General features: G+C 39.5%; 1 protein-coding gene across 2 annotated transcripts in view; it reads left to right on the forward strand.

Annotated features, from left to right (window-relative positions):
- The first annotated feature begins 632 nt into the window (after positions 1-632).
- kcnip4a (potassium voltage-gated channel interacting protein 4a) overlaps positions 633-16827 on the forward strand; it is a 154034-nt gene continuing 137839 nt past the window's right edge. The window contains exon 1 of one of the 2 annotated variants that reach the window (XM_060923916.1): positions 633-732. In XM_060923916.1, the coding sequence (XP_060779899.1) occupies positions 633-732 (100 nt within the window). The remainder of the gene's footprint in view (positions 733-16827) is intronic. The other variant, XM_060923924.1, reaches the window with a different exon arrangement.

Below are 16827 nucleotides of genomic sequence, written 5' to 3' on the forward strand. Positions count from 1 at the left end.
GAGCTTCATGTTTAAACACACAATTGTTGCACTTTATATTAGTTGTAATTCCCACAGGCATGCTGAATAATAGTGAGTTTGGCATGAAGTGTAGTGCAATATTTTGGGAACAGTCATTGTGTCTAGCATGGATCCTTACTGTATTTGTTTCAGGACCAGTTTCCTTGGTAACAGATGCTCAGTGTGACAGCGTCCTGAGGTGTGTATCGCTTCAGAGCTGTACACACTGTGTACTGTCTGACACCGGGTCTCAGGAGATGGACTGAAGCATTATCTTGTTCTCTGTGTGTCCAATGGGGAAAGATAAACTCGGCAGAAACATCCTCTTCACTGTGGAATATTACACAGGAAAGAAAAAAAAAGTCTTTCACGCTTTTGTTCAATTCCTCCTACCTAATACCTGTCCAAAGATCCTTTATCACTTTCTCTTGTCCTCCTTAGCTTTATCTATTTAGTCTTTGTATTCTCCATCACTCCACCTTGCCCTCCCTGCTCCTTTTCCAGCTCTGCCCCTCCTTATCTCTCCTCCTCTCCTCCGTCTTCACTGAGGATGTGAAGTCTCTCCTTGTAACCCACAGCAGTGTTCTGTTTCCAGAGCTGTGCTCACACCATGACATGACTCAGTCAGCACCATGAACTTGGAGGGGTTGGAGATGATCGCTGTGCTGGTTGTAGTTGTTCTTTTTGTAAAGGTTCTGGAACAGTTTGGACTTTTAGAAGCAAGCTATGATGGTAAGCAAAAAGTGTGTTTTTGCTAATGTGGTTGGTTAATATTCAAACTGAGAAGAAGGCTGTTAGTTCTTTATCCTTTTAGGAATTTCCATTCCACAACTAGTTAGAAATTACAACTTGAGCGAGTGGAGTCTGTTTAACACAAATGAACAGTCAACAGGTCTGTCTTCGAGTTCCCTGATTGATTGTTTTTGTCTTTTTTTTTAAATGCTTCTGGCATCCTTTTTTTATGAATAAATGAACATCATGTATAATGTCCACTTGTTAGGCAGTTATTAAATGTATTACATACTTTTGTAACCATGTGATCAAGTGATTGAATGTCCAAAAAACTGGAGGAGAAATATTTCCTCCAAAAACACGTAATTATTCTGTCTTAATGCTTTCTTAACTGATACCCAAAAGTTCTCAGATAGAGAGAAGGTGCCTGAAACATTTGGCAGAAACGTTCACGTTTGAAAACTGTCATTGTAACATTATAGCATTTTTATTATAATATTTTAGTTTGTTTAAAAAAAAAACATTAAGGCTAAATGAGAGCTGTTTCAGTATTACTGGTAAATAATTGTCAAGGAAAAAAAAACAAAACCCTGACAATTTTGCATCATTCCACAGACTAATACACATTAAAAGGCTCTCTGAAAAGTTCTCCTGTGCTACAGATTAATGCTGTTTATCAGCTTTTCTTTATGATAAAAACAACTTTAAAATGACTATATGCTGTTGTGCATAAGCTTCTTTGTTTCTTTATATTGAGCACAAGCTGTTTTGTGGGAAAGGATGCTGGAATCACAGCGAGGAAGTTCTTATTTTGAATGTGTGAATCGCTCGTTCTGCAACCACATGGCTACCTGTTATGTATAACCTGTTATGCTGAACAGTCTGAAACAACATGCTGCTTAAAAACAAGACTTGTAGGGTTTGATGTGGTGAGATCTCTATATTTGGAGTTTATATCGAGCAAACATGCCTTTCTGTTATATACAGGATGTTTTACTTACAGGGGGTTAGACTCCGTGTCTTAGATGCATAAATAATGAAATAATGTTAAAATTAACATTAGAAATCATAACAAAATAATTAAACACTCAGTGGATAATTTACATCCTGGTCACATCTGAACGCCTGCAACAAAAATCTGTTTGCCTCCAGCATTTCCTCACACAAAACAAGAGTGTTTAGTCCAGTCACGACCCGGCCTGAAGCCACACATTTATCATGTTCAACACTAATAACATTAGATATGTGCTTTCAGAGACTTTTCAATTGTGCTTATAAAAATCTTACGACTACTACTACTATTTTATTTTAGTCTAAATCTAATCGTACTTTAATTTAAATAATGATATTTAAACATTATTTATGATAAAGCACAGTAATTAAACACATATTTTTCAATCATTAATAACTTATAAATCAATGAAAATTACTCAAACATGAGGAATATCTTTAATAATAATAATAATAATAATAATAATAATAATAATGGGCGGCACGGTGGTATAGTGGTTAGCGCTGTCGCCTCACAGCAAGAAGGTCCGGGTTCGAGCCCCGTGGCCGGCAAGGGCCTTTCTGTGCGGAGTTTGCATGTTCTCCCCGTGTCCGCGTGGGTTTCCTCCGGGTGCTCCGGTTTCCCCCACAGTCCAAAGACATGCAGGTTAGGTTAACTGGTGACTCTAAATTGAGCGTAGGTGTGAATGTGAGTGTGAATGGTTGTCTGTGTCTATGTGTCAGCCCTGTGATGACCTGGCGACTTGTCCAGGGTGTACCCCGCCTTTCGCCCGTAGTCAGCTGGGATAGGCTCCAGCTTGCCTGCGACCCTGTAGAACAGGATAAAGCGGCTAGAGATAATGAGAGATGAGATAATACCCCTAAGGACTAGCAAAAGTTGAAGTTAAGCATGTATGTTTTCAATCTGGATTTAAAAACTTCTATTGCGTCACTGTGTTCTTAATGTGTTCTGAAATATGATTCCAGAGTTGCAGGATGATAGAATAAAAATCTTCCTCTGGCTAAGTTGCAGGTGGTTGGTCCTAATCACAGCAAAAGAAACAAGAGAGGTGAAAACGGACAATAACAATATCCTGAGATGTTAAATTGTATAAATACCACAATATGAGTTAGATTTTGTGCTGTTTACTACTGTATAAGCCACTTACAAAAAGTTTCCTTCATGGTGGCTGTAACTTAGGCTTGAATAATTTTCTATAAGTCCTTTCAGATTCTGTTTGGCCTTGATGATGTATTCTCTGCTTTTATAGAGTCATATTATTCATTTCTCATGATTTTTAATTAAATTTATTATCTCCTGCAGCAGTAGTTCTCTATCTGTGAAAGTTAGTTCTCAATAACATGTAGAACTTGGAAGTCTGGATATCTATGTTAGGAGCAAAAGCTGCCTTATACAGATTACCTGAATCTATATACAGTAGTGTCTTTTGCACTATTGAATAAGAGGAAGAACTTTGTTTTCTATTTGTTTGTTGTACCATGGCAGTATTTTTTTTTATTTTTTCTGGATCATGATTATTAACATCTTGGCCAGTGTGCTGCAGATTTAGTCACAGATCATTTCTTATTGGGATTGCAATCATTTCTTGAATAGTCAGCTGTTATTCTTGAATATGCATTTTCATGTACTTTCATTTAACTCAGATTTCACTGTCCATGTTTCGTTTACAATTGAGTAAAAACTAAAACCTAACAAAAGACTTGAGATCTTTGCATCTTATACAAGCAGAAGTCTGTGAAGTTAGTAGGACTGAAATGACAACCATGCTGATCACTTATTAACTTACAGTGATAAAACATACACCGGTCAGCCATAAAAATAAAAACACTGAGAGATGAAGTGAATTACATTGATTATCTCATTACAGTGGCACCTGTCAAGGGGTGGGATATATCAGGCAGCAAGAGAACAGTCAGTTCTTGAAGTTGATTTGTTGGAAGCAGGAAAAATGGGCAAGCGTAAAGATCTGAGCGACTTTGACAAGGGCCAAATTGTGATGGCGAGATGACTGGGTCTGAGCATCTCTAAAATGGCACATCCTGTGGGGTGTTCCCGGTATGCAGTGGTTAGTACCTACCAAAAGTGGTCCAAGGAAGGACAACCGGTGAACCGGCAACAGGATCATGTGTATTGAAGGCTCGTTGATTCACATGGGGCACGAAGGCTAACCCATATGGTCCAATCCCACAGAAGAGCTTCTGTAGCACAAACTGCTGAAAAAGTTAATGCTGACACCTTTCTGTTTTAGCCAGGATTAACTTTTTCAGCAGTTTGATCAGCGTATTGCTGTTGTCATGAAGTATGTCATAACATCTGTCATAAAACATATGCTAACTATGATAAGCTGTTATTGCTACACCCCTTATAATAGCTAGAATTACAAATTACAATCTTTTATCACTAGTATGAAATGGTCATGGCAAATCATGACAGCATATTTACAGTATGAGGAAAGTCATATGATGCAGGATTTCAATTCAGTGTTACTATTGAATTAAATCCTATTAAAGGGGATCATTAAATTAGACTACATATAAATACGGATGGTGTACACAAAACTGGTTAGTTGAATCGTGTAACAAAGTTATGGAGCTTGTCCATATTTTTTGGTTTGCTTTTTGAAGCTTTTTGTTGGTGATGAACCAGTGTTTTATTAAAGTGTACATCAGGAATTTCAACTCAACTCAACTGAACTTTGTAATTCTTCCACACACATAGTATACAGAAGAATGAAATGTTTTCTTATGGACCTAGGTGCATAGACAGTGCAAACAACAAATATTCAAGATAAAACAGGAAACATGAAACTGTCCAAGAGCTGGTAAAGAGCTGTGCAAACATCACATAGCATAACACAACCTGACATGACATAATATAACCTGGCATAACACAACATACTGTACTAACTCCATTTCTAGAAATGTTGGGATACTTTCCAAAATGCAATAAAAACAAAAATCTGTGATTTGTTAATTCACATTAACCTTTATTTAACTGACAAAAGTACAAAATATTTTTTTCAATAGTTTTACTGACCAACTTAATTGTATTTTATAAATATAAACAAAGTTAGAATTTGATGCCTGCAACACACTCCAAAAAAGTTGTGTCAGAGGCAAAATAAGACTGAAAAGTTGATAGGATATTCAAGTAACTCCATTTTGGAAGATTCCACAATAAGCAGGTTAATTGGTAACATGATTGGAGATAAAAGGAGCAGCACCAAAGACTCAGTCTTTGCAAGCAATGATGGGTCATGGCTCACTCTTTTGTGCCAAAATTCATGAGAAAATTGTTAGTCAACTCAAAAAGAACATTTCTCAAGACAAAATTTTAGGTCTTTCAAAATCTACAGAACATAATATCATGAAAAGATTCAGGGACTTCAGAGACATCTCAGTGTGTAAAGGGCAAGGCCGGAACCCACTGTTGAATGTGCGTGACCTTCGAGCCCTCAGGCGACACTGCCTGAGAAACTGTCATGTTAATGCACTGTAAAAAAAAAATTAGTCAAGCCAACTTAAAAATGTAACGCAACCTGCTGCCAAAGGATTTTGAGTAAACTCAACTCCAGGCCAAATAGTTGTGCTGACTTGCTCTTTTAAGTCGACACAGATGAGTATTTTATGTTGACCTTACTTTATTTAGCAAGTTCAGTGCATTCAAATTGTGATGTTGAAATAAATTGAAAAAATCATTCCAATTAACTTGGAAAAGCAAGTTGGCAAAAAAACATTGTTATCCTAAATTATTCTTTTAAGTTCACATAGAAGAGTATTTTATGTTGACTTGACCTGACTTTTTAGAAGTTCAGTCCAACAAATTGTTTAGTTGAAATAAATTGAAATAATAATGCCAATTAACTTAGAAGAGCAAGTTGGCACATCATGGTTCTAAGTTGAGTTTACTCAAAATCCTTTGGCAGCAGGTTGCGTTACATTTTTAAGTTGGCTTGACTATTTTTTTTACAATGATTTAATGTGCATTACATTTTTTAGTTAACACAAACCTCTCAACACTTAAGTTCTTAAGGGCACGGACAGAGATTATATCTAGTCACGCTTATGTTAACTTTGCTTTGGGAGTCAGTTTAAACAGAATTGTGAGGGAAATTTCTGACATGAAATAATTTGTTCGTCAAAGCTTAGGTCAAGCTGCACCCGACCGTTGAAACTTTCGAACTTGTGAAGTGCGCATGCGCAGTGGCATCGGTTAAGGGGCGTGTGGGTGCATTTGGGTAACTGAGTAATCAATCTCATTAAATCTGAAGGTTAACAATTAAAATTGAATCAGTCTCATTTGAATCGTTTTCAGTGAATCATTTTCATTGAATCAGTCTCATATTATTATTATTATTAAATCACTCATGGAATCAGTCTCATTATTTAATACCATTAATTTTGGTGCTTAATAATAAATTACCAAACAGCTAAATTATGGTATATTCCAAACTATTATGATCACTTATCATATTACATAAATCATATGCACCTTTTAGAATTCTTTGGAGATTGGGGACTTCAGAGATATTGGAACACAAATAAACACACAGTTTCAATAATAAATGAATTTATTATAACAAAGATAAAAATGGATAATGGCAGTTGAAATATATACAAACAGTGAGATGTGTGTGTGTGTGTGTGTGTGTGTGTGTGTGTGTGTGTGTGTGTGTGTGTGTGTGAGATGTGTGTGTGTGTGTGTGTGTGAGATGTGTGTGTGTGTGTGTGTGTGTGAGTGAAAGGCCCTATGGCCTGAGCAGAAGGCTAGCATGTGATGCTAGCTAGGTATGTTCATGTGTGTCCACGTGGTGTAGGGATCACCACGTGGGATTTGAGGAGAACAAAGGAATTAGCCTTGTGTGGCTAAGCTAAGACAAAGGGAAGCTAGCTAAGGTGTGTTTGTGTGTGGGGAGAGAGAGAGGCCTTGTGTGTGGCCTACAAAAAGGATTAGCTCTGGTAGCTAACTCCACGTGTGTTTGTGGGGGAGGAGTTGACCACGTGGTAAGGCCTATGGCCTAGCAAAAGAAAGAAGCTAGCGTGGGATGCTAACTGAGGTGTATTTGTGAGGCCAGGTGAGGCCTGTGACCACATGTTTGTGTGTGTGTCAGGCCTGGTGACCACGTGTTCGTGTAGGCCTAGATTAACCTCGTGTGGCTAAGCTAAGACAAAGGGATGCTAGCTAAGGTGTGTTTGTGAGTGGGGGAGGACCGCCACGTGTTTCTAAGACAATACACTTAGCTTTGGATGCTAATGGGACAAAAGAAATTAGCCATAGGCTAATTTCACTAGCTTATAACAGTTCTGAATCCACTGAAACCTTGATAAGGTCAAAATGTGTGATAAGGAAATTAAAGTGCTAGTCAGGAATAAAGAGAAGCATGCACAGCCTATCTATTAAAACAATTGAGAGATTAAAACAAAATATAACAATCATCAATTCAACACGCTGCGTGTCGAACAGTGTAAACAATTAAACCGTTCGAGTTTAAATTCACACTAGTTCGATAAAAGCTAATTCCTAAGATTAGTCTTTATGCCCAAAATTTGCCAGTCTTACTTAGTATCTTGCCTCTAGCAAGATTATGAAGAGATGTTCCGAGACTTTGGAGTTTCGCCGTTGTGGAGCACGTGAGTCACTTCCGTGAGGCACAGAGAACTTCCTGGTCCGGCTCGTGATGAAAAGAAAGTCTCTGATTAAACAATGTGCACAGCTTTTGAGTTAAAAAGGATCCAGTCACTTCTTAACTTTAAAATAACTGCCTGGTTGCAGTGTTGTACGTACTTATAAGGAACAAATGAAAAACCGGTTGTAAACTCAAGCTGAGTTTAAAATCGCGCGAACTTAGAGTCTACCGTGGCCAAAGGTAAACAAAGAAAAGCGCGAAACTCTGATTCTTGCAAGAAAGAAAAGACGTCTTTTTGGGTTTGCTCGCGGAGCGAGCGATTCCTCCCTGTGTCCGTGTTGAAATCACGGCGCCAAAAGAGGAGGAGCTAGGAGTTTCCGGGTGGTTTATGCCTTCCTGGAGGATGTGACATAGATGATCCCGCCCACGCGTGATGTAGGTCAACGCGGAAGTTGGCTGATGGGAAATGTAGTTTCTTAAAGAGACGGACTGAATGTACCTACAGGCGTCAATCAGCACTTGAATATAAGTTCACTTAATTTTCCAATTCCTATGAACTTGTGGTGAAGGAAAGGTGTCTCAACTATTTTTTTTTAGTTACTTGAACAATTAGAAGGGAAATTTGTTCATTCAACTTAGAATCCTTTTTTCACTCAACAATTTTGCGAGTTACATTTTTTACAGTGTGTGACAAATATAGCCACATCAGCTCGGAAGTACTTTGGAAAACCGTTATCACTTAACAGAGTCCGCTGCTGCATCCAGAAACGCAACCGGAAACTGTATTATGCAAGGAGGAACCTATTGACCCTTCCCACTCACGTGACCTTCGTAAACGCGACCGCCATTTTGGACATGAAGAAATAACGGTTTATGGCACAGACCCTTTCGGTTCTCGCTCATCTAGCTGCTACAATGACTGCTTAGACTGCAACAATAATACCTAACACACATTTAAGTATCCGTCGTAAAGATGTGAAACTCGTCGAGTGACGAGTGTGTTCATTGATAAGCTAACACAATCTAAAAGTAGACATACCATCACACTGCCCTGGCACTATGTACAGTTTACCTTCTATGGTTTGTGCACTCACTATTTGCCATTACTTTCTCCAACCCAGTGGTTGAACTATGCCGATATTTTTTGGGGGGGGTCCCTTTTTTTCCCTTGGGGGGGGGGGGTGCTTGCGCTTGTCTCAGAGCGCGGCTCTCCAAACACATGAAGCCTATCTTACGCACATATCACGCGGACTCCACACACGCATCGCGTCTGAAGTCATAACAAATCAGGGGAAATCGTGTCCACATTGGCATCTTCAAAAAACAACCTCGCGTCAACAATGATACCACACGCAAGAAAAAAAAAACAGTCAGGCTACTCAACACATCTGATCCACAGCAGCACCAAAGCATCACTGGAAATCATGTCAACAACTAATCTTCCATTTCAACACGCGTCAACAAACAAATGGCACCACAAACATGAACGAATCGGTCAGGCTACCAATTCCAAACCCACAGCAGACGAATAATTAAATGCATCTTACCTTAAAGCAGAATCGACCACAAAGGAAGTGTGTTGGCACTGTTGGCACACTTTCTTTCTACTAGTTTGTGTCCCCAACCTGGCAGCAGCAGTCGTTGTCATATCGGTTTATTTTATCTTTGATGTAAACACAACACTTCGGATATGCAAATGCTTCCCGTTACACACGATTGCTATGTCAATAAACATCATTTTGCCAATATTTTAGAGGCTATCCATCTTCTCCGTCGGTCAGCATCTGTCAGGATCCGATAAAATGATAAATCTTGCCTTGTGTGTTGATGGTTACTACATCCAGGTGCACAACAATATAATGGCATGATGGAAGTCTTGCTGAAAGTAAAAACTTTCTTTGATGGCTATATTCCTTTCGATGCTTCGCCGTCGTTCCTCATTGTTGGCTGTGGTAGACTACTGGTAGTTCATGTCCAAAATGGCAGCCGCATTTGTCGTGACGTCACGTGGGATGGGTCAATTCATCAATTTATATACAGAAACACCGCCGATTTCTCTGGGTCCAAACTCATCTCACATGGACCAAAAGAGAGTGGAAGCATGTGCTGTGGTCAGATGAGTCCACATTTCAGGTTGTTTTCAGGAAAGCCAGATGTCAGGTTCTGTGTGCCAAAGGTGAATACGACCATCCAGTTTGTTATCAGAGGAAGGTACAAAAGCCAGCATCTGTGATGGTATGGAGGGCATCAGTACCTACGGCATGGGTAAGTTGAATGTGTGTGAAGGTACCATTGATATATTGGGGGATATATTGGGATTTTAGAGAGATGTATTCATCAAGGCAACATCTCTTCCTGGGAAGTCCATGCTTATTTCAGCAGGACAATACCAGGCCTCATTCTGCATGGGCTACAAGAGCGTGGCTTTGTAGACAGAGTGCGTGTGCTTGACTGGCCCACTGCCAGTCCAGATCTGTCTTCTATTGAGAATGCATGGTCCATTTATGAAGAGGAGAATCAGACAACGACAACCATGGACAGTTGAGCAGCTGAAGTCTTGTATCAAGAAGAATGGACAAAAATTCCAATTGCAAAACTGCAACAATTAGTATCCTCAGATCCCATATGATAGTGTTATTAACAGGAAAGGTGATGTAACACAGTGGGAATAATGCCTCTGTCCCAACTTTTTTGAGTGTGTTGCAGGCATCATATTCTAACTTTTTTATATTTACAAAATACAATTAAGTTGGTCAGTAAAACAACTCAAAATCTTTTCTTTGTACTTTTGTCAGCTAAATAAAGATTCACATGAACTAATAAATCACAAATGTTTGTTTTTATTACATTTTGCAAAATATCCCAACCTTTCTGGAAATGGGGTTTGTAAAACAACCTGACATAATATAAAACAACCTAGCATACACAACATCCCACAATGTACCATAAAATGAATCGCAAAAACAGTGCAGACAAAAGACAGTGTGACAGAATGCAAACAGCAGTGCAACTCTGGAGGCAGGTGTGATGAGAGAGAGTGTAAAGTGCCAGAGCACAGTTTAAAGTGACCGGGTGCAGATTATTAAATTGAATGAGTAAACTGGTTATTGTTTACAATGTGTTAATTAGGATGGATCCAGAGCCAAAACATTGTACTGAGATTGAGTGTCCTGTAGGGCTTGTCTGTGACCAGTGTTCATTTGTGAGCACTTACCATTGGGCATCACTTTATTGACTTATTGGCCATCATTTGATTGACTTATCCAAGGCATTTGACACAGCTGACCATGTCATCTTGGTAGATAATCTTCACAAGATTTGGCTATCTGGGCAGGCTGTAAATTGGTTTGCAAACTACTTGTCAGCTAGAACACAATGTGCTCAGTCAGCTGGGTCTTCTTCCTCCTTCCTCCCTGTTTTAAAGAGTGTCCCCCAGGGTTCCATTTTAGGACCACTGCTGTTTACCATTTATATAAATAATCTTTGTGATAACCTGTCTAATGCTGTATACCATTTATATGCAGATGACATAGTCATCTATTGCTCATCCCCTTCTGTAGTTCAGACTCTAGAATATCTGCAGTCTGCCTTTGATGTTATTCAGTCTCATCTGACTCGGCTTAACCTGGTTTAAAATGCAGACAAATCTAAATTCATTTTATTTTCTCATGGGAAACAGCTTCCATCTATCCTTCCGAAAATTTTAACAGCTCAAGGTGTTGAAATTGAAAGGGTCACATCATATAAGTACCTGGGTAATATTATTGATGTGACCCTGACATTCAAATTACAAATCGATAAACTTGCATTAAAACTGAAACTTAAAATGGGTTTCCTTTTTAGAAATAAATCCTGCTTTTCACTCCAGGCTAGGAGACATATGTTTTCAGCAAGTTTCTTGCCCTTATTGGAGTATGGGGATCTACTCTTTATAAATGCACCTGACCAGTACTTCAAGAAGTTGGACAATATTTTCACATCACTGTGCCTTACGTTTTATCACTGGCTGCGGCAATCTTGTACATCATTGTCCTCTGTATAATATAGTAAATTGTCCATCTCTGTCTGTTTGCAGACTTTCACACTGGTTGATGTTTGTTTGTAAATCTGTTCTTGGGCTAGTTCGTCCTTATCTTTCTTTATACAAAATTTAAAACAAAATCGACACGGCCTGTGCTCTAATAACACAATACAGATGTTGGTCCCTGGACTGAGAACAGACTTGGGGGGATAAAAAAGGCTTTTAAATATGCTGCTCCCTCATCCTGGACCAATTTACGAAGGGACTTGAAACTGTTAGAGCTGATAACCCTGAATGAATTAAAATCCATTCTAAACGCTAGAGAAAATAGCGTTGTTTAATGCACTTGCTTTTAAAATTCAGTTTGTTTTTAATTAAATGCTTAACCTTGAGCTTTTATGGCACTTTAACTGAATACTATTTTATCTGTAATCATCAGTCGTGTTGCACCAGGTGTATTTTGTCTGTTTGTATGGTTGTATTTTTATTACTTGTTTGTTTGGTTGTTTGTTTGTTTGGTTGGTGCTCTAACATCATAATTTCTTGACCAATCTTCACCAAAATGCACAGGACAACTCACTAGGGTCACACAAAAACATCATTAGTTTTTGGTGGGTCAAGGTCAACAAGGTCAAATCTTGTAAAAACACCTAATCGGCTATAACTTCCGAACCAGCGATCGTATCGAGATGGGACTGGTGGCGTTGGAAAGCATTTTTGAATCCCTTTTGAGTACAGCATTGACGTTTTACCTGTGATGTTATCTTGAGGTCAAAAAATGAGGTCAAATTTCGCTAGATTTTTGACAAATTTGACCTTGACCTCAAAAATGTGTTTATCGATTTGATATCAATACTCTGACCATGAATTAGCATTCTGGGCCTAATTCTAAGGTCATATGCAAAATTCGGGGTCAAAAGGTCAAGGTTACAGTACCAGTTTTTAGTGACATTTCAAGTGCCTGTGACTCAGAAAGTTGAACTCAGAATTTGATGAAATTTTTTATAGGTTCTCCATTAAAATCCCTTTTGATCGATAAAATAAAATCTTGAGTGAACTTGATAATGACATCATAAAAATCATGTCATATTCCATTGAATTCCCATTATTATCATTCTGTCCCATATTATTCCCATATTATCGTCTGTCACACTTTGAGGGGAACTACATTGTGAACACCATAACTACCAAAAGGAACAATGGTACAGCCTAGTGAGTGGTACCAATGGACTCTGGGAACATTGGACTTGTGCACCCATATAAGATGTTTGACCTTGACCCAAATATAACCTACTTTGAACGTCACAAAAAACACTTAAAATATCATGAAAATCGAGCTGACGGGAACTTTGTGAACACCAATGACTCGGTGAACATTGTAGTGTGGGACATTTGACCTTGACCCAATTATGACCTCGTTTGAAGGTCACGAAAATCAACTTGACAGGTACTATTTTATGAATATCATACTGTCAGAAAGAACGGTGGTGAGTGATGGCAGTGGACTCAGGAGACGTCGTAGTTTTGCTGCAGAACAACCATTACCTCTTTTGATTGCCATGCGTAACCTACCCATATCGTTGCCCTGCGCAATGTAGCTCCTTGTTTTTCTTTCTTTTTCTCTCGCCATTAACATGATTGATCTGTAGAGGTCAGCGAGTGTAAAACAGTGCTTTTAACACAATAGCTCCTGAACCGCTGTTCCAATTAACTTTAAATTTTCAGGAAAGATTCTTTCATGGAACCGTAAACTCCCTATTGATTTTGGGTACTTATCAAATAGAACTGAATGATCTGTGATATTTGCAAGTATCATGCTCTGCACAACTTTTCATTGTAATATTGTTTATGCTGCCCTCTTGGCCAGGTCTCTCTTGGAAAAAAGATTTTTAACCTCAGTGAGTCTTTTACCTGGTTAAGTCAAGGATATTTGATTGATCGATTGATCACAGTTTTTGCTTGTTTGACATTAAAATTTTAATTCACTAAAAAAAGGCTTATAATTGTTTGTGTGCAGATTAACGGGCAATGTGCCAGTGTAATTATGGAGGGCTATACAGAGAATAATGACTCGATTAAGCATTCACATAGTCAATTTTTAAAATGGGCATTTTTAAAAAATCTCTGTACCCATTAATGCTCTAAGACTTCATACTTTAAATTATTAGTTTGCCAAATTCAATTAGCATGATCCTATCATGAATCATAGTAGGCCATCTTTTATTAATGGGCAAAAAATAATCTCAACACTAAACTTTGATGAGCTAATTCATTCTGGAGCAGCTCCAGGTTTCTTTTCCAAATCTTTTTTAATATAAAATAGCCCATACTAAACATAATACTGTAGAACCCGTGGGCGGCACGGTGGTGTAGTGGTTAGCGCTGTCGCCTCACAGCAAGAAGGTTCTGGGTTCAAGCCCAGCAGCCAGTGAGAGCCTTTCTGTGTGGAGTTTGCATGTTCTCCCCGTGTCCGCGTGGGTTTCCTCCGGGTGCTCCGGTTTCCCCCACAGTCCAAAGACATGCAGGTTAGGTTAACTGGTGACTCTAAATTGACCGTAGGTGTGAATGTGAGTGTGAATGGTTGTTTGTGTCTATGTGTCAGCCCTGCGATAACCTTGTCCAGGGTGTACCCCGCCTCTCGCCCATAGTCAGCTGGGATAGGCTTCAGCTTGCCTGCGACCCTGCATGGGATAAGCAGCTACAGGTAATGGATGGATGTATAACCCATGTTATTTTGTAGACATGTTCAAATAAATCTCATACAACAAGGACTGCTTTGCTGTGAAAATTCTGACTTGACTGGATAACATCAGCCTCTACATACAGAAAATGGTGTATAATACAGTATAATATATATAATACAGGTGAGATGCCGGCTTTTTTCTTTATTAAAAGATAAAAACTAAGGAATTAACTGTTGAACAAAGTACTTATCAAATGTAGGTGGGTTTCTTTGAGGGGTATTTTTAAAATATATTTTATTTAGCTATTTTTTTTTAATGCTACTTGAATCTATTCCTGAAAAAGACTTTCAAGGACTAATATTTTGCTGCTCTGTAGCATATAACTAGCTCCAAAGTGTGAGATGTGCAATTGTCAGAGGTCTCATGGAGTTAATATGAAGATTCTGTGATGATGCGGTTTATATGCTGGGATGTCGTTTGTGAAAATACCCTGGTCAAATGATAAGGAGTAATTACACAAATTCAAATAACCATGCACTTGACTAATTAGCACTTAGAAGCTGTAGGCTCTTAGATTGTGGAATTTGAGTCGAATGTACAGTACATGATTCAAATTGAATTCCTAAAGGAAACTTGCGGAAACCCCTAAAGAGAAAGTTTGGCTCTTGGTTGCTTCTTGTTTATTGTTGATAACAATAGCCACTGTGTGGAAATGACTGTGTTCACTCTGATCACTGCATCTCTGGAGGAGTGACAGTGAGTGACAGCAGTGTCACCAAAACACTGCTGATATGACAAGTGATGAGATGATGACACAGAGAAGAGCCTTTAAACAGGGCACTGGCTTTCGGCTCAAATGGCTCCGTAGGATTTGTAAAGGCTATGTTGGCTGTATCGATGACCAATTACTCTTTTTTTTTTTCCCCCAAATTTTCAAATCACAAGAGCTGCATATTTAATTGAAGCCCACATAATTGAATATGTCATTATAACAAGCATTAAGAGCAGAAATCTGCCCCAGTAACAGTCTCTACAGTGATATAAACAGCTTCCTTTAAACATCCAAGTGACATACTGCTTAGGATGAGTGAGAACTACTCGCCAAATGTAGCAGGTGCTGGGATTTGTGAAAATGCAGGTGGACAAATGACACCCAAGAGTCTGCATCACTTTGTCACATGCTTTATTAACTTGTCACCAGAGAATATTTTATTTGACTGTAATGACGGTGACCTCTTGGGCTGCTTACACTGTCTCGTATCTTGCCACATAAGTGGCGTGTGGGTCAAATGCCAAGAAATGAGGTGTATTTTATCCAAAATTAAAGTCCTGTGACATACACGGCGTATGTGTGACATTGCTGCAGCATATCTGCGGCGTTCACAGGTGGATATAAAAGGAGGCCCCACGCTGCGTTCGTTGTCATTTGTCACAGTCAAGAAAGCCTCATGCCAGCGAAGAATTCAGGACCCAAGAAGGGCAAGGGAAGAGGGAAGACATCAGCCTCATCCATCCAGCCAGCCCCGGAGCAACCTTCATTAGACACCTGTCAACTAAAGCATTCGCACAGTGTAATAGATGTTTGAGCAACGTTCCCGCTGCATCACTGCTGCGTAGCTTTCGTTTTTACAGCATACACATGATGTATGTGTGACGTATCAAAGCTGCTACGTATGCGCTATGGATTTTTAAGTGCGGACTTAAAAATACGCTGCACCCTGGCGTACAAGGAGATCGTGTTATGCAGCTACCGTACGTAAGCTGGCGATGCTGTGATGTTCCTTTCTTACTGCCACGTATCCTGATACGCCATACATAGGCAAGGCTGAAATGCCAATGTATGAACCAAGCATAAGGTTCTGGTCATGATGATTGTTTTAGTCTTATTAGTAGTACTTATTTAATAGTAGTTAAATAAGTAGTTACCTTACATTACATTACAGGCATTTAGCAGATGCTCTTATCCAGAGCGACGTACAGCGAGTGCAAAAGTCAGGTACACAAAGTGCTGAACTTCTAGACAAGAAAGTTCTCGTGCCAACTGAACAAGTGACAGCAATAACTAGTGTAATATTCTGTTGAAGTCCCAGTAGTCAAACAGCCAAGGAAACAAACCAACCATATAAAGTATAACTAAATATAACTCAAAATGGCTAACCCCAGGCTACATGGTACACAGTTGGGTTGGGCAGGGAAGAAGGGGAGAGGTGCAGCCTGAAGAGGTGAGTCTTCAGTCTGTGCTTGAAGGTGGTCAGGGAGTCAGCAGTTCTGACCTCAATGGGAAGGTCATTCCACCACTGGGGAACCAAGACAGACAGGAGTCTTGAGTGGGTTGGGCAGGAACGGTGAGGAGGAGGGGCCAGGTCACCAGTAGTAACAGAACGTAGGGATCTAGCTGGTGTGTAGAGGTGGATCAGACTCTGGAGGTATGCTGGCCCTAACCCCTTGAGAGCCTGGTAAGCTAGCACCAATGTCTTAAATTTGATATGAACTGCGATAGGTTGCCAGTGCAGGTCAGGAAGCAGAGGGGTGACATGGGAAGAATGATGGAGGTTGTAGACCAGACGAGCTGCAGTGTTCTGAATGAGCTGCAGGGGTCTGATGGCAATATAATTGTTGTAATATCAAAGTCCTTCCAGCACCATTCATGGCACGTTTGGTGGCGCTGATCTCTGTTTTGTAGCCCTCGGCCTCTCTCCTATATTACATAGCTAGGATTACAGTGGGGGGCTGGTCCTCTGGTAACCACAAG

This window comes from Neoarius graeffei, chromosome 1 (genome assembly GCF_027579695.1).
Source record: "Neoarius graeffei isolate fNeoGra1 chromosome 1, fNeoGra1.pri, whole genome shotgun sequence".
NCBI classification, from domain to species: Eukaryota; Metazoa; Chordata; class Actinopteri; order Siluriformes; family Ariidae; genus Neoarius; species Neoarius graeffei.